The sequence below is a fragment of the Podarcis muralis genome, chromosome 5 (genome assembly GCF_964188315.1).
Source record: "Podarcis muralis chromosome 5, rPodMur119.hap1.1, whole genome shotgun sequence".
NCBI classification, from domain to species: Eukaryota; Metazoa; Chordata; class Lepidosauria; order Squamata; family Lacertidae; genus Podarcis; species Podarcis muralis.
The window spans coordinates 78241511-78265358 of NC_135659.1; the positions used below are offsets into that span (position 1 = coordinate 78241511).

At 44.5% G+C, this 23848-nt stretch overlaps 1 protein-coding gene across 3 annotated transcripts in view; it reads left to right on the plus strand.

Moving 5' to 3' along the window:
• The window catches only part of PLCG1 (phospholipase C gamma 1), a 93550-nt gene that overhangs the window by 58067 nt on the left and 11635 nt on the right, over positions 1-23848 (plus strand). For 2 of the 3 annotated variants that reach the window (XM_028734999.2, XM_028735000.2), the window contains exons 9-25: positions 3314-3415; positions 4759-4877; positions 5897-5982; positions 7133-7253; positions 8564-8732; positions 9628-9750; positions 10587-10688; positions 12069-12256; positions 13384-13584; positions 15251-15370; positions 16036-16216; positions 17162-17239; positions 18181-18284; positions 19195-19291; positions 20526-20598; positions 22376-22533; positions 22992-23088. In XM_028734999.2, coding sequence (XP_028590832.1) covers positions 3314-3415; positions 4759-4877; positions 5897-5982; positions 7133-7253; positions 8564-8732; positions 9628-9750; positions 10587-10688; positions 12069-12256; positions 13384-13584; positions 15251-15370; positions 16036-16216; positions 17162-17239; positions 18181-18284; positions 19195-19291; positions 20526-20598; positions 22376-22533; positions 22992-23088 — 2119 coding nt within the window. The remainder of the gene's footprint in view (positions 1-3313; positions 3416-4758; positions 4878-5896; positions 5983-7132; positions 7254-8563; positions 8733-9627; positions 9751-10586; positions 10689-12068; positions 12257-13383; positions 13585-15250; positions 15371-16035; positions 16217-17161; positions 17240-18180; positions 18285-19194; positions 19292-20525; positions 20599-22375; positions 22534-22991; positions 23089-23848) is intronic. The other variant, XM_028735001.2, reaches the window with a different exon arrangement.

A 23848-nucleotide genomic window follows, 5' to 3' on the forward strand; every position in this document is an offset into this window, starting at 1 on the left:
TGGGTTCCTTGCACTGGTGCTTAGAAATAAGTGGGATCTTTCAGCCACAGTAACAATTAGAAAATTTGGAACAGCAGTGCCTTATTTCACAGGTTGCACCGACACATAAGAAAACAATATCTAAATCTCATGTAACTACTATTAAAAAATAACCAAACAAGTACTCTTACTCAGAGACCAGGCTTCTCATCAGGTTTACTATGTTAGCAGTCATATAAGTAACACATATGGAGTCCAGAGAGAAAATAAATCCTGTTAACACTTTACTGGGCAAAAGTGAACAAAGACAGTGTATATAATTTGAGGGGAAAGTAACAGAGAGGCATTACACCAGGCCTTGTCCATAGCAGGGAAACACTGAACCCAACATGCAGAGGAAACGTCCCTCAGGAGCACACAGCCAATCAGAGCATATGTTGCCTCAGTGTTGATCCTGCCACTATGCCTGGTTGCTAAGCAGGCCTCCTGTCCCCCTCTTGGCTAGTAGACACTAACAGAAATAACTCATAAGTTACAAACTGAATGAACCCTCCTGTTGCACTTCTACCATGCTGCTAACCTTCATTATTGTGGTCCTGAGGAAAGGGGGATGAGGGATTAAGGCAGGATTCAGGATGTGGTTGGGGAGCTGGGCAGACCAGATGAGACCAGGCGCCAATGAGACTAGATGCTTTAGGCTGCCTTAGAACTATAGTGGATTTTCCATGACATCCAATTTCTCTTCCTCTGAGGAGGCCCCCCTCCCATAGTCCTAATCCTGACAGCTGGTTAATAGGAATGCAGCATGAATCTGTTGAGTTGGTGTTGTTGTTTTTTTAAAAAATGTGCTGTTATGTCTCATTTTTATGTTTTAAAGCTAGATGCATTTTAGTGGTCTGCATTTCTAATTGTTTTATAGACTTTTCTCTTTGTCGTAAGCCACTTCAAACAGAAGGGAAGTGGGATGCAAATATTTCAGATAACTGTATGGCTGGAGAACAGTCTGACGTCACATGATGCAGAACACTTTGGATGCGAGCGAGGGCTGCTAGGGTGGCAGAGAGGCTGCCTGAGAATTATGTGCAGGCCACTCTGAGCTCTCAGAAGAGATTGGGAGAATGGGTGGTTGGGTGTGGAAATGCAATACGGCTATCGCCATAATTATTTATTGCAATAACACTGGTTCACAATGGTACAATGCAATTTGGCAAACGACGTTATTGGAAAAACTGACACAAAAATTAAAAGTAGCAAGAGGCCCAAAGAAACACAACAATTTTTATTCTGCCTGGTGTGACTTTATTGATTGCACAAATAATGAGGCATATGGTAGAACAGTACCCATGTGTGAAGTAAATATTTCATTTCCGCGCCCCCCCCCAAAAAAATTCTAATTGTTACTGATACAAAATATATTCAGAAATGTCCTTCTGAGTGTTTATGGCTGTTTTAATTTTATGTAGTTACTGCGTGCCATTTGCTCTAACGCAAACAAATATATATATCTCAATGCAACCATGTTAAACAGTTCAAAGAAAATGGAAATGAATAAAAACTATGTTAGGGGGGGAAACACCGATTTGAATTTAAATAGACCAGGTAAACTGGAAAAACACTCTGTGCTTGTCTGAGCTGTTTCATGTTGCATGTGGCTGCCAGCTTGCAGTGGTCCCAGGAGTGCATTAAGATATTCACTAACTAGCACAATTTCTGTTTCATCCTGCTGATATTGTAGAATGAGGACGATATGCCACTGGAGAAGTAAACAAAAAGAAAACAGCCCGTTTTCTGAGCACATAATGAAGGAGAGGGAGCCATAAAGTCAAAGAGCAAAATAAACCATGTCTCTCCTTGCTCTTTCCTTCATTACTCTGATAGGAGTTGGGGATATTATCTGGCACAGGGCATAATCCAAGCTCTGGGCTTGGGAACAGCGGCAGAACCACTGCCATGTCTGAAGCCCTGTTGCTCCCCAGCCTGGGTGTGGAGCAGTAATTACACTGTGTCACACTGGCACAATAGAGAACAGGTATTCAGGTCTATCACTTAGGATCCAGTGGGTCACTGCTTGGCCAAGCTCTACTCTCTCCTTGGCCCCAAACACCCCATTTCATGGGTTTACATTGGTCTACCTGACTTGTGAAAAGTCATTTAGGGCCTCTTGAATATGTGATTTGTTGTCCACGTGAAGCTAATTTCTGTGCATCACTGATTCCCAGAGAGGTTTTTTATTTTCCTGCAAGTACACTTAGTGGGCAGCTGATGTGTGCTGGGACCTCAAACTCTTACGCTCAGGGTGAACTAGACTTTCCTGCCCCACTTTGTACTGGTGGTGTGCACAGATTGTTTTTGGGATGTACACAAGGAGAACCAAATGGCCGTAATGATAATACGGAAAGGGCACTGTTCTCTAGCAATGAACCTCTGCTATGTTGTTTGGGTTTGATTTGCATTTTCTCTTGTCATTTCTCTTTCTTTATCATTTTGTTTTTCCTTGCATGGAGATCATTTTCATCTAGTAAAAATGATGTGCTTAAAGTTGTGGTTGTCCAGAAAGCCACACTGGCTTGGATGTTGGCATGTTTCAGTGATGTTTTGAGCAGAGAGGGGTAAAATCTTGTGTTGATAATGGTTAAGAGCTCTGAGCTGTGAGGTCCCTGGTTGAAATTCTGGCTTCACCACAAACCCACCATTCCGCATATTCTCAAAGAAGATCAGGAAATGGTGGTTTGCCATTTTCTCTTTGTAGCTACCTTGCTAAAAGGACCCTGACCATTAGGTCCAGTCGTGACCGACTCTGGGGTTGCGGCGCTCATCTCGCTTTACTGGCCGAGGGAGCCGGCGTACAGCTTCTGGGTCACGTGGCCAGCATGACTAAGCTGCTTCTGGCGAACCAGAGCAGCGCACGGAAACACCGTTTACCTTCCCACCGGAGCGGTACCTATTTATCTACTTGCACTTTGACGTGCTTTCGAACTGCTAGGTTGGCAGGAGCAGGGACCGAGCAACGGTAGCTTACCCCGTCACAGGGATTCGAACTGCCGACCTTCTGATCGGCAAGTCCTAGTCTCTGTGGTTTAACCCACAGCACCCCCCGCATCCCAGCTACCTTGCTAGATGTAGGCTAAGCTGAGAAATAGCCCAACACAATCACCCATCCTTCACTCTTCATCTGCAATTCAGGGGTGGTAATACTGACCCACCTTACAGAGCTATTTTAAGGAATTCTGAAGCAATAGATGTGACACACGTCAAGCACCTTAGGATTGAACTGAATGTTTGGATATGCTGGAAGAATCTGGCTTCTGAAAGTTTCCTTGTCTTGTGTTTACAGGAACTTTGGGCTACTAACCTCCTCTTTGTCCAGGACTTCATGTTCAACTTTCTGAAAGACCCATTGAGGGAAATCGAAGAGCCTTATTTTTCCCTGGATGAGGTAAGACTCCCAAGAATCTACTGATGTGGGTGGCTGCAGCGGAGCTGGGGTGTGTGTGTGTGAAGTGAGAAGGTACATTGCACAAGCCCCTTTTACAGTTCCCCATGGATGCTTTACAATTCCCTGTTCTCTGATAGGCTTCCTGCTGGCCACGTTGGAACCAATGAACACTTGGCCTCCCTCTCTCCTCTTGCCCTTGCCATTTCTCTGCTGCTTCTGGGGGGGTGGGGATCACTGGTACCTCAGTCCTGGCTGCCGTGTCTCCTTGTGTTACTGCTTATGTGGACAGGTAATAGTCTTCAGGAAGAAGCAGGCCAGAAGGTAGCTATCCTGACTGCTGCCCACTGTAGTGAGTTAACACTACAATGTGGCATAGTGTAACACTTTCTCGCCTCCCCCCCCCCTTCATTCTATCTCTTGTTTTCTCCTTATCTATCTTCTGATATACATCCTTCTCTCCTGCCAAACCTCCTTACCCACCACCCTCGGTCCCACATTTAGGCTTAAGAGGGATAACTCCCACTGATGTCCCACCCCATTTTGACAACCCAAATTTCTCTGCAAGGAGCAAGGCCAATTGGGGGAATGCTGTGGGCCAAGTTCAAAAACCTTTTGGGCCATATCTGGTCCCCAGTTAAGAGCTTCCCTATCCCTGCCTCATATGATCGATTTCCCAAGAGGTCCGGAGGGTGGCAAATGAGAATGGGTCTCCTCTGCAGTGGCTCTCCGTCTGTGGAATGCTCTCCCCAGGGAAGGTCACCTGGTGCCTTCATTATATAACTTTAGGCGCCAGGCAAAAATGTTCCTTTTTAACCAGGCCTTTGATTGACCTGATCAACATCCCATACCCATTTAAAATGTGGCTCTTTTTTGGGGGGGGGGTAGTATTGGATTATTGTTTTAATTTTATATATTGTGATCTTTTTATGTGAACTGCCCTGAGACCTTCGGGTATAGGGCAGTATATAAATTCATTTATTATTAATAATAACAATACCTCAGTTTTCAAATGCGCCTCAAAAGTCGAACAGGAAACGCGGCTTCCGCTGAGTGCAAGACTTTGAAGCCTAGCTGTCAGCTATTGAGTTTAAGTTTTTGAACATTTCGGAAGTCAAACAGTCTTCCCGAATGGATTACGTTCAAAAACCGAGGTACCACTGTAGTTTTGTTATGGTTTTAATTCTTGTTTTGTGCTGCTGCCCTTTGGATCCTATGGGATGAAGTGGCGACATATAAATGCTGTAAAGGAATAAACACAATTTTGAAAGCTTATTTAAAAACTGCCCTTGTTTTAGTGTTTTATGTGGGTTTTCCCCTCCCTTGTTTTTTTCCTCTCTGGGCAGTTCCTTACCTTCCTGTTTTCCAAAGAGAACAGTATATGGAACTCGGAGCTTGACGTTGTACGTCCTGAAGACATGAACAATCCCCTCTCCCACTACTGGATTTCTTCCTCTCATAACACGTAAGAAGATAAAGGATGTTCCCTGTTTTGTTCTACTTTTGAGAACCTGATTTGCATGATGAGTTTGGCCTGGTTCTCCCCCCGCTTTCATACCTGTCTCCCATTTGTACCAGCAGGTCAGTATGTTAGCCAACAGCAGTTAAGGGATCTCAGGATGACACAAAACCTGAAATGAATCCATCTACTTAAGTGATTTCCATATTTTTGCTAAAAGAAGTCATTAGAGTGGGACATTTTTGGATTGATACTGTGCCACTGGGGATGAGTGAGATGTCTAATACCCTTATCCTGTAGTCCCAGTCCAGGTTGCCTCTGCAACTGGAAATTTCCAGTAGTTGCTCAGGTTAGAGTAGGTTATACCTTGTGCAGGTAAATGGCAGCTTCATGTGTGTGATCTGGGTTGGGGCCACACCCTCCAGCACTATGACTTCTGTACCAATTCCTCCCCTGCCCCTCAACAGCTACGTGACATGCATTTTGTAATCTTTGTCATCTCAGAGCTTCCTGAACCTGTGTTGGAGATGCCTGAGCTACTGGCACTTGCATTGCTTGTTTGTGGAAAACTGGAGGGAGGAGGAACGAAGTGTGAAGCTGGCTCTGAAATCCTCTAGTTTGGATCCTTTCCATAGACCTCTGTAGCTTCACCAGCATTTTGCAAAGTCCGTTGAATTCTTTTTGCTAAAAGAATCTTAGGAATTCTTTGCCTTGGTGCTGTGGCACTGAAGCAGGTGAGGTGGAGTTATACTCACTCCTCTTCACTAATTTCATTTTGTGCATTGCTGTGAGAAGGAAAATGTCAACACATCTACCAACCCTTCTTGCCTGGGACACCATGAGCCTAACGCCTATCCTGACGCAAACTGAGTTGTACAGAGTACAACCCCCCACCAAACCCTGCTCATAAATTCTCTGTTGCATTTGAGTCACTAATGTGTATGTGGTGTTGTTTTTAACATCGCTGTGTTCATAGGACACTGTTGGTCATGTAAGCAGTTTTCCTGCCTTCTTCTCATGGATAGGTACCTGACGGGAGACCAGTTCTCAAGTGAGTCTTCGCTGGAAGCTTATGCTCGATGCCTGCGCATGGGATGCCGCTGTATTGAGCGTGAGTGCTGGCCTCTTCCCCATTGATGCCTCCAAGGCTGTTTTCTTCAGCCAACTAGAAGTGATTTCGCCTTGGAGCAGGGCTTCAGCTCAGTGGTAGAACACATGCTTTTGCACACTGAGGTTTGCAGCTTCTGTCTCCCGTTGAGGAGAACTGGCAGCAGGTGATGTGAAAGATCCCTGCTTAGAGTCCTGGTGTGCTTCTGCCTGTTAGAGTAGCCAGCACTGGGCTAGATAAACAAATAGTCTGATCTGCTATCAGGGCTGTCTTTAGCATATGCGCCACCGAGGTGCAAAGATCCGCCCAGCGCCCCCAAATTTAGTTTAGCCCCCAAATTAACTCTTATTATGCTTATGTCAGACAAATGCCGACAATTAGCAAAAATAAACATTATTTTTTTAATGATTTCTCTAAACGAATTTGAAGTGTAAGTGATGAAATTAAAATGTGCCGTTGTGAATGATGCTGGTGCGGCGCATCTTTGGTAAATGAGCGCACAAAGTCAAAAGTCCTTTAGTGAAACAGTAGGTATACGTTTCGGTAATACCTAGGTATATTAGTATTTCGTTTTTCTAGCTGGATCAAAATTATTTTTTATTTCATAACAGGTAGCTAGTTAAGAGCTTAGGCGGCTTTAGCGGTGGGTGCCTGGCGCCCCCCAGAATTCAGCGCCCAGGTGCCCCGCACCCCTTGCACCCCTGGGTAAGGACGGCCCTGTCCGCTATAAGGCAGCTTCCTGTGTTCCACATGTCGATACACAGGCCCAGCCCAAAGTTCTCTGCATCAGGAACTTTTCAAGGAAGCCAGGACACTTAATTACAAGAGTTTCCTGTAGCTTGTGCTCTGGTGCCAATAGCATCACCAGTGCGCTGTATGCTACGTATATTCACAAAACTGCTTTGACCTGCCTTCCCTTCCACACATCACTTCCACGTCTGTTGACATCAAGAAGGAAAAGGAAATGATACTGTTCACTAGAATGTGTGTTCTGCCAGGTTGCTGGCTGCCAGAGTGCTCATGATGCAGGCGTCTAGATCCCTTGCTCACTAGAGATTTCCTGCAGAGCTGTGCCTTGCCGCCTTCTAATGATAATGCTCTTTGCTTGTAATTCTTGAGTTAGATGCCTTTTCTCAATTATTCCCCTTTTCAGTTGACTGCTGGGATGGCCCTGATGGAATGCCAGTGATTTATCATGGGCACACCTTAACTACCAAAATAAAGTTTTCCGATGTCCTAGCCACCATCAAGGAACATGCTTTTGTGACCTCTGAGTAAGTAAAGCGGGGGTTGTGGCATTCTGTCCTCCAGGAATTTGCAGCTCATGTACTTGGATTCCAGGGCCTCCGACATGCAAACCCTAAATTGCTTGTGGCAGCTTGTCTGGGTGCAGTACTAGAATTTATATATGTGAACCGCTCTCACAGTATTTCTGTCTACAATGATGCATTGGCATTGTAGTTGGTAAAAACACCCCCACCCTAAATATTGTCTTCCTTCTGTAACAAATATTAAAACTGGGCTATAAATAACTCAAGATTCAGTGTGCATTTGGCTCATACTTTTATTTATTTCATAAAATGTATTTACCGCTTGATTGTATGAAACCTCAAAGTGGCTTACGAAAGAATAAAACAGGCGAATCAAGAAAAATCTACAACCCTACCTTAAAGCGTGCAGAAGTTTAAAATACTAAAACCGTTCAAAATTACCTCAACTTTCTAGGCATCTGGGAAGGCTTGTTTAAGCAAGAATGTTTTTAGCTGATGTTGAATAAGCAGGGAGTTCCAAACTCCAGGTATTACTGCACTAAATGATCAAGTTCTTACAGATGTGCACCAGGTATTATGTGCACCTGTAGGAGTGCCAGTTCCCCCGATGGAAGCGTTTGAGTGGGCATATGGGGCAAGGTGATCTCATAGGTAAACTGGTCTCAAGTTGTTAAGGGATTTGTATACTAACAGCACCTTGAACTTTGTCTGGTTGGTTATTGACAACCAGTGGAGGTATCTGAGAACAGGCGTTGTATATCAACAAAGCATCACTCTGGGACAATTTTTTTTTTTTTAATGGAACTAAGGAAAAAACAGGATTTTGACATACATGCTGATTAAAGCTGCATATTTAATTTCATTTTGCATAAATCATCCTGCATTTTTTAAATAAAGTTACATAATGTGTCCCTTTTCTAATCTTTGGTAGGGTGTAGGACCCTACACAAGGCAGTGAAACTTCGTCTCCAGCTACTGGAAGTTTTAATCTGCAATTCACTTGACATGAAATGTGGATCCAGACATTTCAGCAGGCTCTGCTAGTGCCCTTTCAAGGATATTTTTTTTTTAAAAAAACTTAAACTTTTAAAAACCTTAAGCTGAGATTTTCAAGAAGCTGAATACTCTGCCCGTTACATCCTGTGCTTTCTCTATGCTCCCACAGAGTCACCTGTATATACACAGCCTTGATCATACTGAGAGATGGGTGCCTCCTGAATTACCATAGAATAATAGACTCTAGCAGCTAGACTATCCAGTCCACATTATTCTGGCCTAATGGCCATCACTTGCTGTTTTTGTTTGGCTTTCAGCTTCCCTGTTATCCTGTCCATCGAGGATCACTGCAGCATCGCCCAGCAGAGGAATATGGCTCAGAACTTTAAGAAGATCTTTGGAGACATGCTGCTAACCAAACCAGTAGATATCTCGGCCGATGGGCTTCCATCTCCAAACCAGCTGAAGAGGAAGATTCTCATAAAGGCAAGTCTTTTTCATGGCCTTTGCTGCTAAGATAACTACTAGAACTCAAAATGGGGAGTGGGGCACATGGTTTCTTGGCATTACAGCTTCAAACACACTACTTTACTGCAAGTTGCCTAAGGCTAGTTGGCTTGTAAAATCTAACAACAATTGATCTGCCTGGCCAGGGATGCTGTGGACTACAAGATGCATCTTGCAAAACAACAACAACAACAACAAACTGTTTTTGCAAAAAACAACAACCCTGTTTTTGTGACCCACTGAATTCCTATATATGTGCCAACCAGAATAGCATCCTTGCTGTTTAAGTTATTGCAGTTTAACTGGATATGTAATGTATATCATTCTTTTTTCTGGTACTGGGGATGTATACAAATAATATAGAATCACAATTATTGCATTGTGAAGGCAAATAAATGGCCTAAGAAATGAGATGAAGATTAGATTTCTTTAGTGAGCTAGGAACAAATCTAATATTTATCTTGTGCCTTAGGGTGTTTATGAGAGCTCAGGGGAAAGCTCTCATTAGCTACTGAATGTGCCCTATAGGTCCACAGTTGTAGATCCATAGAATTCTCTCCCTTACTGCCAACGCTGGGAAGTTTGCTACTCTTAAGACTTCACCTTAGTAATATTCTCAAAGTTGAACTTCAGGCAGGATTTAGCTAGGAAATCTTCAGGGTCAGTGTGCAAACTCTGTTGTGCCCCATAATTAGTTGTGGGTGCCCTAGAGATATCCAAAAGGCAGGTCTTGTTCAGTGTGCAAAATCTTCAGTGTGCAAACTCTGTTGTGCCCCATAATTAGTTGTGGGTGCCCTAGAGATATCCAAAAGGCAGGTCTTGTTCTCTTGGGTTCATTTTTTAGAGAAGCTGAGGTGTATACCTCTCGTTGCAGCACAAGAAACTGGCTGAGGGCAGTGCTTATGAAGAAGTGCCATCCACAGCTGTGTATTCAGAGAATGATATTAGCAACTCAATAAAGAATGGAATCCTCTACCTCGAAGACCCCATCAATCATGTGAGCTTCTTGTTACTGCTGCTTATGACTCCTCTGCTTCCCTACTAAGTTGCCTAGACTTGGTTGGTCTGTATGATCAAAAGCTGTCTGAGAAAGGATGCTGTAACCCCTCTTTTGACCATAGATGTATTGTGATCCATTTAATGCACACAAAACCTTTCTCTTTTCACTTCTGCTGACACTCCAGTTACACCTAGACCTTTCACTTGCTACAGCCAGTGATTGCTGGCATCCTAGACCTGACCATAATGACACCTTAGAATGATTAAAACGAATGCATGGTAATGGAACAATGAACGAAAGCTCTGCATGTAAATACATTTGGGTACTGCCACATGCTATGTCTCCACCCTGTAACAAATAAACAAGCCAACTGGGGCAGGGCTGCCAGGGGCCTTGTGTGGAGGGCAGCATGTGGCTAAAAGTGGTGTCTTGGGTCTGGCCAACATGAACATTTATTTAAATGATCACATGGGCCTTTGCAGGGCAGTGACTGTAAGTAAAATATGTTGTAATACAAAGCAAAGCCAAATCCCTCTGTATAATATATTCATAGGACTCCATTTTACAAATGGAAGCATTTGACACTTAAAAAAAGAAGAGTTTAGGCAGGTGCTGCTTATCTTTCTTCTTCTTCTTCTTTTTACTTTTTATGGCACTGACAAAGCAGACAGATCCTTGTCCAAAGGCTGTCTCAACATGTCGGTTGATGTTAGTCTCAGGATAAGCCCCCCTTCACTTCCGGTCTTCCCGCAATCCTTTCCTAAACCCGATAGACTTGATGTCTTGAGGGTAATATTCTAGGATGAACATCTTTTCTACATGTGTGTTTGCAGGATTGGAACCCCCATTACTTTGTCCTGACCAGTAGCAAAATCTATTACTCTGGAGAGAGAAGCAGTGATTTGGGAAATGAGGATGAGGAGGAGCAAAAGGAGGTACGTGAAACAACTTGCCACAGTTTTTCTTCTGAGCTGCTGAAGATCTTCAGGCTTCTCAGCCATTCATGTCTGGAAGGAATGACTCTTCCTACATTAGAAGGTGCTTGTATGGGTGTGACATATGGAGCAGTGGCAGCTGGAGATGGGCACCACTGTGCACTTAGCATCCCACCAGCCATATTACTGTTCTTACCTGGAGAGTTGAGGTGCTGGAAAGGTCAGTGTGGTGCAGGTATAGGAGCATGCATTGAACTGATCTACCTGCTGCCTCATCACCCTACTTTCCAGTAGCCAGCTGTCTCAGCAGTATATACTACCACTGTACCTTGAGCAGCATAGATAAATATTCATTAAATACAGTCATGATTAAAAAAAAACCAAACCTATGAACATTATGGGCATTTGCAGTATTTTTTGTATTGTGATAAAGGACGCAAGATGCCCTATTGGTGTGAAACTTAAAGAACAAACCAAATAAGACTGAAAGTGGGTTTCCCTTATTATACCATCTTCATTCAAATACCCTCGATCCAGTGATTGATGATAGTGTGCTATGGTGATTCACTTTTGGAAGGGCTAAAAGCAAGCCAGACCAATCATGTCTTCTTTCCCCTCTGTTAATTAGTAGTGGCCCACTTTAACACTGAACTACTCATCATATTAGAAAAGCCCACCTTAATGCAGTGAAAAAAATGGTGAACAGGAAGGCCACTGTAAAAAAGAAGGAAAAACAGCAAATTAAATCCCAAAATAAACATGCATTGACTTCCCACCAAAAATAAATATAAACAAAGGGTCCCATTGAATATCCCCTGTGAAGCTGTGATTATGTGGAACCCTGCAGCTGCCTGCACATTGACATGAGTGCACTGTTTTCCCAAATATTGGTTATAGCCTGCTGTTAGATGCAGAGGTTGCATGCTCCAACCCCTTGGTCTCTCTCGAGTTTGCTTGTCCATTTATGCTGTATGCCATTTATGCTATAATAGCACATTGAGGAGTATTTCTGAAGCTCCTGGGAACACTGGTCTCCTCCTGCGCTGAATCTAGATTCCTGAAATCTGGAAGGAGATTTACAAGGAAGAGGAAGTTGAATTCCAAGCAGTGGCGTAGCGTGGGGGGTGCAGGGGGGGCCGGCCGCACCGGGCGCAACATCTGGGGTTAGGGCAAATCCACAGGTTAGGGGTCGCAAATCCACGGGTTAGGGGGTGCAAATCCACGGGTTAGGGGGCGCAAATTACTTGCCTTGCCCTGGGTGCTGACAACCCACGCTATGCCACTGATTCCAAGACAATGTAGTGTGGCTCTGCCTTCATACAGAGCTGGTCCTGTCCACAGGAAACTAAGCTGGTAAGCCACCTTTTGTTTCCATACTAGGTGAGCAACAGCACTGAACTCCACTCGACTGAAAAGTGGTTTCATGGCAAGCTGGGAGCTGGGCGTGATGGGCGACACATAGCAGAAAGGCTGTTGACCGAGTACTGCATAGAGACAGGAGCCCCTGACGGTTCTTTCTTGGTGCGAGAGAGTGAGACCTTTGTTGGCGATTACACCCTTTCTTTCTGGTAAGAAACTCTTGGGCATGGTATCCACCCTTCAGGTATCTCTGTAACTAGATGTGTAACTGAAAGACACAGGTTAATGGATATGAGGCATTGCACAATATCTCTTTCTCTCTCCCTCTAGCCAGAAGATTCATGGAATTTGCCTGTTAGGCAAATACTTGGATGATACATAATTCATTCAATTTATGTAGGAATTGGGAAAAGATGGCTAATGGCAGATTGAGAAGCAGTGTGTGTGTGTGTACTACTATTTAGCTTACCTTTGCTGTTGAATTCTATGCAGTGTTTACATTATTTGACCTCGCATCTGTGAGAACAATGGTAACTTGCCCAAGGCCACACATTGAGATGCGTTGCTGTGAGAAGGGATGTGAACCTGTCTTTCACATCCAAAGCCAGCATTCCGAGTCCATTGCATTTTTGAAATTAGTCACTAGATTGAACAGGAAGCTTTGCTGTGCAAAGGAACCCTGCTGTTTGATTACTGGAATAGTTGCATACCGCATCTTGGATTTCCAAGGCTTTAGCAGTAGTTGTGAATGCGTTTTGAGGTTTTAATGTTAAGGTCCTGTTAATACACACACATTAATGCCAACATTTTAACAGCACAATTCTAACCATATATATTCAGTGGGGCTTACTCCAAGATAAGTGGCATTAGGACTGAAGTTTAGGTCAGGCTTTTTGAAGTCCACACACTACTGGATACCTGGTCTTAGCTTTTCGTGTAATTTGAAATTTGCCCAAGCAGCCTTTGCTTCATCCTTTTCGTCAACTGAGTGCTGCTGTTTCTCCCCTTTCTTGCATACTGCCTGTTGTTTTAAGGCACAACCATGCAAAGAGCTGGTTGGATACTCTCAAGGTCTACCAACCTATCCCAATCTATTCCACCCTACTGAATAAGCAACTTTCACTCTTCGCATGACACTCATGTTTTCAGGCAGTGTGACGGCTATTGTTAGGGGGGAAATGTAACTAAAATAATATTTCTTTATTTTAAAAAGCAATTTTAGGCTGTCATTGTAAGTGCATTTACTAAGGACTAAGCCACACTGAGTAGACTGGGGCTTATTTTGTGTAAACACACATGGGATTTCACTGCTGACCTTTGTTTTTCTTGCATGCAGGCGCAACGGGAAAGTGCAACACTGCCGGATCCATTCCCGGCAGGATGCTGGCAGCCCCAAATTCTTCCTCACCGATAACCTGGTGTTCAACAGTCTTTATGACCTCATCACTCATTATCAGCAGGTGCCACTCAGATGCAATGAATTTGAGATGAGGCTGACTGAACCTGTGCCACAGACCAACGCTCATGAGAGCAAGGAGTAAGCCAACGTGTTTTTGGCCTTTTGCTTATGTCAGAATTCCAATAAAGTTGTTGCCTTAGGGCTGAGATCACTCAAGAATATTGTAGCCTGAATTTAGCACCTTGAGTGATGATTTTGGATATAGGTAAAGGTAAAGGGGACCCCTGACCATTAGGTCCAGTCGTGACCGACTCTGGGGTTGCGGCGCTCATCTCACTTTATTGCCGAGGGAGCCAGTGTACAGTTTCCGGGTCATGTGGCCAGCATGACTAAGGCACTTCTGGTGAACCAGAGCAGTGCACGGAAACGCCGTTTACCTTCCTGCCGGAGCGGTACCTATTTATCTACCTTGCACTTTGATGTGCTTTCGAACTGCTAGGTTGGCAGAAGCAGGGACCGAGGAACGGGAGCTCACCCCGTCGCGGGGATTCAAACCGCCGACCTTCTGATCGGCAAGTCCTAGGCCCACAGAGTTTTGGATATAGCTCACACTTAATTGGAGTGGTTTTATTTTGGTTAGTTCTACTGCCCTACTGCAGGGTTGGGGACCTGTGGCCCTATGGATGTCCCTTGACATCATTTCCCATCATCTCTGACCATTGGTGTGATGGCTGGGGCTGATGGGAGTTATAGCCCCGAAATATCTGAAAAGCAACTGCTTCCCCATCCTTGCCCTACTAACCTACTTTGCTTCAGAAGAGGAACTACAATGTCATAGTTTTATGCTATTTAACCTGCTATCTCTGTCTTCTTTTTAGCTGTTATTCCTTATTATGTGCTTGTCTTCTATTGAATTTTCATCCTCTTATGTGGGCCCTTGGAAAATTTCATTGGAAAGGCAGGACAGACACACAAATCTGGTGCTTTCAAGCCATTCTCCACAACTTGGTTAACATAAAAGACAAATTCCGCAGAAGTCTCCAAAGAGTCTAATCTGAATGGTATTCTAGAATGCTCAAACCGCTCTTTTACATTTAACTCATCTGCACTGTTTATGTAAAGCTGCAATGCTTTCTCCCCTGCTGACACACATTTAATTTTAATAAAAAACTACCTCTGAACTATTATGGATCCCCAGTTTAGAGATGCAGGGAAATGAAATGGAGCTGTACAGAGCTCAGGAAGGAAGCCAAAGGACCACATTTTCCTTTTCTCCCAGTTTGCTTTAAGAGCTGGGAGAATTAACATTCTTCAGATTTGTGCCTGCAATATCCCCTTGTGCCACAAAATCCCTAAGCATAAAACCTGCCTACATCCGTTTGGAGGTTAACCATGGTTATCCTAACTGGTGTGTGCAGATCAGCTTGGAGTCTTAGTTAGCATTCACCATGGTTGGGATGTGTGCAGAGGTCACCTTTAAGCATGGCTTTGCCACAGGGAAGGATTGGATTTGTATGTAAGAGAAGGACCCGCAGACCATATGTGGTCTGTTTCTGACCTCTTAACAGTGGAAACATTGCTTCTGCACTGGCCCCTAGTGAAAACGAAGACTTGGCTTGTGATGCTGCATTAGCTGGTTTCCTGCATCTGCAACGAAACCACAATGGCTCTAAATCTCCAAAGGAAACAATACAGCCAACTGGTATTCTTCTGTGAAACAGAGTTAATCCTGGGGTCCAGACATTTATCAGGTACTGCTGTGCTACATTCACTTACATTGCAATATTTTCACCCCACCCCCCAGATGGTATCACGCTAATCTCACCCGGCCTCTGGCAGAGCGCATGCTGATGCGGGTGCCGCGGGATGGGGCCTTTCTGGTGCGCAAGAGGAGCGAGCCAAACTCCTACGCAATCTCCTTTCGGTGAGTAGTTTGTCTCCCAGGTAACATGGACTTCCTTAAATAATAAATTATTATTATTATTATTAATACCCCGCCCATCTGGCTGGGCTTCCCCAGCCACTCTGGGCGGCTTCCAACAAAATATTAAAATACAGTAGCCCATCAAACACTAAAAGCTTCCCAAAAGAGGGCTGCCTTCAGATGTCTTCTAAAAGTCTGATAGTTGTTCTCTTTGACATCTGGTGGGAGGGTGTTCCACAGGGTGGGTGCCACTACCAAGAAGGCCCTCGGCGCTGGATCTCTGTCTGGGAAGAACAATGGGGGTGGAGACGCTCCTTCAGGTATACAGGACTGAGGCCATTTAGGGCTTTAAAGGTCAGCACCAACACTTTGAATTGTGCTTGGAAACGTACTGGTAGCCAATGTATGTCTTTCAAGACCGGTGTTATATGGTCTTGGCAGCTGCTCCCAGTCACCAGTCTAACTGCTGCATTCTGGTTTAGTTGTAGTTTCTGGGTCACCTTCAAAGGAAGCCTTATATATGTGTCGTCGTGGCTGTGAAATGTAGGGAAGGAAAGTAACACCCCCCCCCCCATCATCATGCAACAAACACCCTCTTCAGCCATTGTAAAGTGGTTGTTTGGGAAATGACTGATCACTTGTTCTGCTGCTGTTTTGTTCCCCAGGGCAGAAGGGAAGATAAAGCACTGCCGAGTCCAGCAGGATGGCCAGACCGTCATTTTGGGTAACTCAGAATTCGAGAGCCTGGTGGATTTAATCAGCTACTACGAGAAGCACCCGCTGTATCGCAAGATGAAGCTGAGGTATCCGATTAATGAGGAAATGTTGGAGAAGATCGGGACGGCGGTGAGTATGGTGTTAGGAATAGAATCCAGTGCGTTCTTCCTGGGACTGTGGTCGCAACTGCTCTTGTTTTTCTAGAATATGGCATTTGTCAACCAGCCTATTGGTATCCACAATATCCTCTCTTCAGTGAGATGTCCACTTCTTGAGCAAGGATGGAGAACCTCTGTTCCATGGGTCAGACTTGGCCCTCTAGTGGTCAGAATGTGACCTGTGAGGCCATTTCCCCCAAACCGCACCCACTAACACCACACTGAACGTCATATGAGATGTCAGGTACAGGACAAGTATTGGCATGGCTTCAAAGGAACAACTGAGAGCTTAAGGCATGCTCTTGCCATCCAGCTGTTGGAAGGAGGAAGTAGTTTTCCTTTTGCAAACAGCCCTGCACTGCTCCTTGAACCTTTGGCTTTTAGGTGTTTAAAGAGCAGTGTGAGGCTGCTTGCAAAAGGGCTTTCTAACAGCCCTGAACTTTTCTTTGAAATTCTGAAAACTGGAGTTTCAAAGTGCAGTGCTAGGCTGTTAAAAAGCCTTTTATAAACAACCCCACACTGATCTTAAATCTCTAGTTTTTGGAGGTTCAAGGAACAGCACATGGCTGTTTGAAAGCCCTTTTGCAAACAGCTCTGTGCTGCACTTTGAAATCCCAACAACTGGGACTTCAAAGTGCAGCTTCGCCTGATGTCACAGTAACATCTGGTGATTGACAGATAAACAGCCCCACCTGCCTGCCAAATTTGTCCCACCAAAGGTTGGGGAGATAAGAATCTAGCAAGTTGGCTAGAAAAAGTTGCTCACCCTACTCTATAGCGTGGGGGGAGACTCAGCCTGTTTCCAAGCTGTCGAACCGCCTTATAAGTGTGTGGCTTTAGCCACCTCTTCTAACTCCTGTTATCCTTGCCTGAACAAGCATACAGATAGACTCATCCTCTTTCCTTTGCTCACCAGGAACCAGATTACGGTTCACTCTACGAAGGTCAGAATCCAGGATTTTATGTGGAGGCCAATCCTATGCCAACCTTCAAGGTATTTTCCTTGTATCTCGAGATGTGACTGGGATGAGATCAGCTGATAAATTGCTTGTGTGGCCAATATGTTTTCACTACCAGGGCAAATAGCATCTTATGAGGAGGTGGCTTCCATTGGGGAAATCGTGCAGAGGGGAAGGGTTAATACTGCCCTCCAGCACCACGGTGGCCCCTGTGGATCAGTCCTTGCCTTGGCTGCATTTGCATATCTCCATCATAAATCATAATCTTTAGTCTGGAGAATGCTCTTAACAAACCATTAGCACATTGGGGCCTTGATGCCTACCCTCCCTGCAAACATTAGTACACTAAATTTTAAACCCCAGGCACTAGCGTATTCATGAAGTTATTTGCGTATAGAAACTTCTGAGTTTCACACAAACTTGGAAAGAGAACTGAACCCTGGTAATGGGAGTCTGAAAGGTAGGCAAATTCCTGGCCAATCATTAGTTTGTCCTATTGATTGCACTGTATATTTTCCCCCACGGTGGTCTTGCATGTCACAAAGACTTAGAGGCAGGTATTGATACCTGATTGTAAGTGGATTTCTGCAGAATTCCTTGGTAATAATAATAATTTATTTATTTATACCCCACCCTCCCCAGCCAAGACCGGGCTCAGGGCGGCTAACAACCAATAATAAAAACAAGTTGATTAAAATACAGTTTAAAAGATTAAGGTACAACATTAAAACATTAGGGTGCAATCTCTTCATAGGAGGAGAAAGGAAAAAGAAAGAGGGGGAGACAATCAAACTGATTCTAAGCCAAAGGCCAGGTGGAACAACTCTGTCTTACAGGCCCTGCGGAAAGAAATCAGATCCCGCAGGGCCCTGGTCTCATGAGACAGAGCATTCCACCAGGCTGGAATGAGTGTTATGTGACTTCATCTCGGCTTCTGCTGGGATCACCTGGCCTCATTATTTTGTATGTGTTTCAGTGTGCTGTCAAAGCCTTGTTTGACTATAAGGCTCAACGAGAGGATGAGCTCACCTTCACCAAAAATGCCATCATCCAGAATGTGGAAAAGCAAGAAGGAGGCTGGTGAGTTTCCTTTAATCGCCAGATGATCGGTCCTTTTAAAAAGATATCCCAGAGATCACATCTCCAAGCAGCAACAGGGCGTTTGCTGACTTTCCCATTCCTGGTAATGCCTTTTGAAAAGAACTTCCCCCTTTTATATGTTTTAAACAAGCAAAATGCGAAGATGAACACCCGCCTCGTTTTTAGAGCCAAACCCTTTGGTTCCCAGACTCTGGGAGGAACCTAGGTTGCTCCTGAAGAACTGAAAAGCAGCTAGAGTTGGTAGAGGTGATTTGAAAGGGAGACTTAACACTTCCCCCATCCACCACTTTCCTCTTACAACTCCTTCCGACAACTTCTCCACCCCTCTCCTCTCCATCCTGTATTGTAAACTCGCCATGCTGCTTTGCAGCTGTTTGGGAATGACTAGGACAGGCATCCCCAGACTCTGCCCTCCAGCTGTTTTGGGACTACAGTTCCCATCATCTGACCATTGGTCCTGTTAGCTAGGGATGATGGGAGTTGTAGTTCCAAAACAGCTGGAGGGCCGAGTTTGGGGATGCCTGGACTAGGGTTTCCAGATACAAGGTCTGCTACTGAACTTCAGCTTCAGCCCTTAGTCAAGATCACTTTACACTTTGGCACAGGGAAGTGTTTCTGCTAGTGGTATGATAGGGCATGAATTTGGTAACTTATTTCCATTCCTTGGAATCAAGGCAAAATTAACAAGAGAGTATCCTCGTTTGCCCTCCTGCACACTCCACTACTGGCAGGTCTATAGCTTAGTGCACAGCTAGCTAGCTCTGTTGGTCTGCTTAATGCCACACATTTACGTTCTAATTGATGCATTTTGATCACCTTGGTACAAAATAACACTAGTTTTGTGTGGAACGTGTATGGCTTTGCACATGCATCTTTTCATTCCTTCCAGGTGGAGAGGAGACTGTGGCGGTAAGAAGCAGCTGTGGTTTCCATCTAACTACGTAGAAGAAATAGCTAGTCCAACAGGCTTGGAGCCTGAGAGGGAGGTGAGCATTCAGTTTGGAGAAAGATGGAAAGAGAGCTGCAGAGTCTTTTCAGCTTCAGATTCCGGGGAAAGCTCAGCTTGAGATTTGGTCTCGAAATAAGGCCTTCTAAATACCCAAAGGGCCACCTTCTTCCATGTGAGCCTGCCTGCTCAATAAGATCTTCCAGATGGGCTGTCCTATGCATCACACAAACACCTAGTTTACATTCAGCTGGGATGTGGGAGAAGACCTTTGCTGTTGTTGTGGCAATTTCTCTGGGTCTCTCTGCCCAGCGAGACTTAGAATCACAGCATTGGAAGGGATCCCCAAGGTCATCTAGTCCAATCTCCTGCAATGCAGGAATCTCAGTTAAAGATGGCCATCCAACCTCTGCTTACAAAACTCCATGAAGGGAGAGTCCATTGCCGACAGCCTTCTGTGGCTGCCTGAATACATTTACATTGGTATATTACATATACATTGGTTATTAGTTTCAATTTGGCCTTCTGCAATCTGGTTGTTCTTCATGTGTTTTAGACTACAACTCCCATAAGTCCCAGCCAGTGTGATCAATAATCAGGTTATGTTGAGAGTTGTAGTCCAAAATTTAATTCATTCATTTTAAAGTGCTTTATTTCAGGGAGGTTTTGTTTGTTTTACAAACAATCGGTATATAAATGTTACGAAATAAAATAAGTGTTGTTATCTGCCACAATGATGAAAACAATAACTAATAATACATGGTTGCAAGCTTCTGCAGTTCAGAGTTGTGTGTGGATAAGAGAAAGATTGTGTTAGTTATCCTTCCTGGCCTGGTTCTGTTCACAGTTAACACCTCTATGTCAGGACTGTGTGATGAAATCACACGGGCAGGTATCTCAGAAGAAAGCTCCGCTGTAATAAAATTCTTTCCCTTCAAATGTGGCAAATCTAAATATTATCCAGAATTAATTTTACTACTCTTTAGCATTTGTTTAGGGTCAGATGGTCCTTTCCCAGAGGACTGAGTAGCTCTAATTTGCTATCCACAAATCATATTGGACGGTGGAGGCTGCCAAGCAGGGAGTAGTCAGCTGCCAATGGAGGAGGAGGCCAAGGGAAGGATAGGCATTTTAAATATTTTTAGAATACTTTGCTATTTTAAAACAGAATGCATTTATGTGGGTGAGTGCTATTGCCTCCCCTGAGGTTCTCACGATAGGGCAGACTCTAAAATGTGAAGAAATGTAGTAATATGCTATGAACTTGCTTCCAGCAACAGATAGATGAGAACAGTCCATTGGGAGACCTACTTGGAGGAGTTCTGGACGTACCAGCCTGTCAGATTGGTAAGTGGATAATAATAATAATAATAACAACAATAATAATAATAATAATAATAATAATAATAATAATAATAATAATAATAAATTTATTATTTATACCCCGCCCACTCTGGGCGGCTTCCAAAAGAATATTAAAATACTATAATACACCAAACATTAAAAGCTTCCCGAAACAGGGCTGCCTTCAGATGTCTTCTAAAAGCCTGGTAGTTGTTGTTCTCTTTGACATCTGGTGGGAGGGTGTTCCACAGGGAAGGCGCCACTACCGAGAAGGCCCTCTGCCTGGTTCCCTGTAACTTGGCTTCTCGCAGTGAGGGAACCGCCAGAAGGCCCTCGGTGCTGGACCTCAGTGTTCGGGTAAAACGATGGGGGAGGAGACGCTCCTTCAGATATACTGGACCAAGGCCGTTTAGGGCTTTAAAGGTCAGCACCAACACTTAGAATTGTGCTCGGAAACGTACTGGGAGCCAATGTAGGATGCTTTGTGTGGTGGGCGGGAGAGGCAAGAAGTGATAACCAATGCTGATTTTCGGCTGCAACTATTTCCTTAGAACCCACCTTTCCTTACTAATCTGCAAGTTTTCAGTTCCTGGCTTTGCTCCAGGATAAAGGCCTTGTGTGGCTAAGTGCTCAGCCATGCAGGACCAGTTCTCTGGGTTGCTATTTAGCAAGGGCTGTGCATGCGAGAATGTTTTGCCTCATTTCAGGCCCCCTTCAAATGCATGGGTCTTGCCTGCCTGCGGGAAGATGGTCATGCAAAAATGGAATTCTGGTGTTCGTGGGTCTGACTATTGGGCAAGATTTGTGAACCAGTGATTTACACATAAGATTCTTACAGGAATATAGAAGAGTGGATAGACTGCTCATCTACAGTGCCTGGTTCTGAAGATCAAACCTGGAACAGGATTGTCTGGTGCAAAGTGACACACCTCATTGTCCATTCTGCTGAACCCCAATTCTCAAACATACTGATTGTTGATTTGGTGTTTAAACCTGCATTTTTTGCTGACTTGGGCTTGCTGGGGAAAGGCAAGATATAAGAAATAAGAATTGGGTAGTGTTTTTGCAGAAAAGCTTTGCCTGAGACTTTGGGATGACACTGCCTGTCAGAGTGGACAGTGCTGGGCTAGACCAGTAGTCTGGTCTGGTAAGATGCTCAAGAAGAGGAAATAGAGAGAGGGGTGTGTGTGTGTGTGTGTGTGTGTGTGTGTGTGTGTGTGTGTGTGAGAGAGAGAGAGAGAGAGAGAGAGAGAGATTTTAAATATGGGCCTGGGGGATAAATGTAGGCCCTTGGTCTGGGAAAGTTGATATCCACTGAAGCTACCTCTTAAAAAATACCATTACTGCTTCCTTTCTTTCAAAGAGACTTAATTTATTGCAGTTATATACTGCCTTTCTGACAAGGCACCCAAAGTAGTTTACAGTTTTAAAATACCCAAACAAATGATGATACGCCATGTAAAATTGACCCAGGGGACAAGCCAACTTGAGAAGGCCCTGATGGTAGCCTGCCTTCAACCTTCTCACAGGGCAGATGATGTCTAGTGGGGCAACACTCTGTCTGCAGCTGGCCTTGTGGGGTGCAGAAACAGTCCAACCAGGATGTTGTCTCTGCCTCCCTTCTTCAATCTCTTCTTCTTTCTCATTTTATCAGTTATCAAGACCACCTACATACTATGGAGAAATTTTTAACTCTAACTCTCGTATAGACCATGTCTGTGAGGGTCTTGAGGCAGGCTGTGGCCTAATCCTTGTTTTTCTGCTCATTCCTCATCCACAGCCATCCGCCCAGAGGGAAAGAACAACCGCATGTTTGTCTTCTCTATCAGCATGGCTTCCATCACACGATGGTCCCTGGATGTAGCAGCTGACACACACGAAGACCTGTTGGACTGGGTGAAGAAGATCCGTGAAGCCGCCCAAACTGCTGATGCCAGGGTAAGATACACGGCCTCTTAAACTTTTGTAAGCCATAGATGCAAAAGTTGAGGAACTTGTTATGAAGGCTCTTGTGGTCACTGCATGAAATGTGAAAATAAAATTAAATATCTGGGTTCCTGGGTTATATAGGAATGCCCGAAGAGTAACAGACCAGAATGGAGATGCTCCACTCATTATGTTTCGTATCCCTGCAAGTGGTCGGTTCCCTGCTATCTCTGCCATTTAAGTGATTGAGTGCAGTGGGGAGAGGTTTGCTGTCTGTCTTGAAGATGTGCCTTTGTAGAAAAGCACACACTTTTCACAATATTCCACACAATTTTCAAACCGCAGTGAAATCCACTTGTCCTTCTGTTCCTGTTTTCTGCTCATTGAATGTTGATTCTGTTAGCTTGTACCTGAGCCAGTGCTTCCTCCCATACAATTAATGAACCCTGTTGTCTTTCATTGTTTGTCAGCTTTCGGAAGGCAAGATGATGGAGAGGAGGAAGAAGATAGCACTGGAGCTTTCTGAGCTGGTCATCTACTGTCGTCCTGTCCCCTTTGATGAAGAAAGTATGTGCAGATTCCATTAGGCAAATATTGCAATGACCCATTGCGTGGCTAGAGCTGATTACTGGCATTAGTTCAGCCTTGTGATGTTTTAGTTGAAGCTTCTAAATCATTGCACCAATCTGGCAGGGTAGGTTGGTAAAGCTCTCACTTGCAGGTATTTGAAAGGTGTTTGCCAACCATGACAAAAACACACCAGTAGTTGCAATATAGTATGTCTTTTCTATATTGGTTCAAAACCTAATTTGCAATCATTGCAAATTCATTATCCTTGGATATACCGTATTTTTCACTCTATAAGACGCTCTTTTTCCCTCCTAAAAAGTAAGGGGAAATTTGTGTGTGTCTTATGGAGCGAATGCAGTCTATCGCTGATAGACTGCGCACCGATCCTTCTCGCTCTCCTGGCTTCAGGGATAGCCACGCAAAGCCTCTTCAGGGCAATGGGAGGAATGCTCCCCCTGCCCTGAAGAGGCTTGGCACAGCTATCCCAGAAGCCAGAACAGCAAGAGGGATCACTGCTTTTGCTGCACAGCGATCCCTCTTGCTGTTCTGACTTCGCTTCGCTGGAGAGGCACTGCGCAGCTTTACCTCTCTGCGTAGCGCCTCTTCAGTGCAGGGAAAGCTGCGCAGCACCCCTTCAGCAAAGCGGGAGGAGAAACGGAGCCCCTTCCATTTCTCCTCCCGCTTTGCTGGAGAGGCGCTGCTCAGATAGGGAGAGAATATATTTTTTCTTGTTCTCCTTCTCTAAAACTAGGTGTGT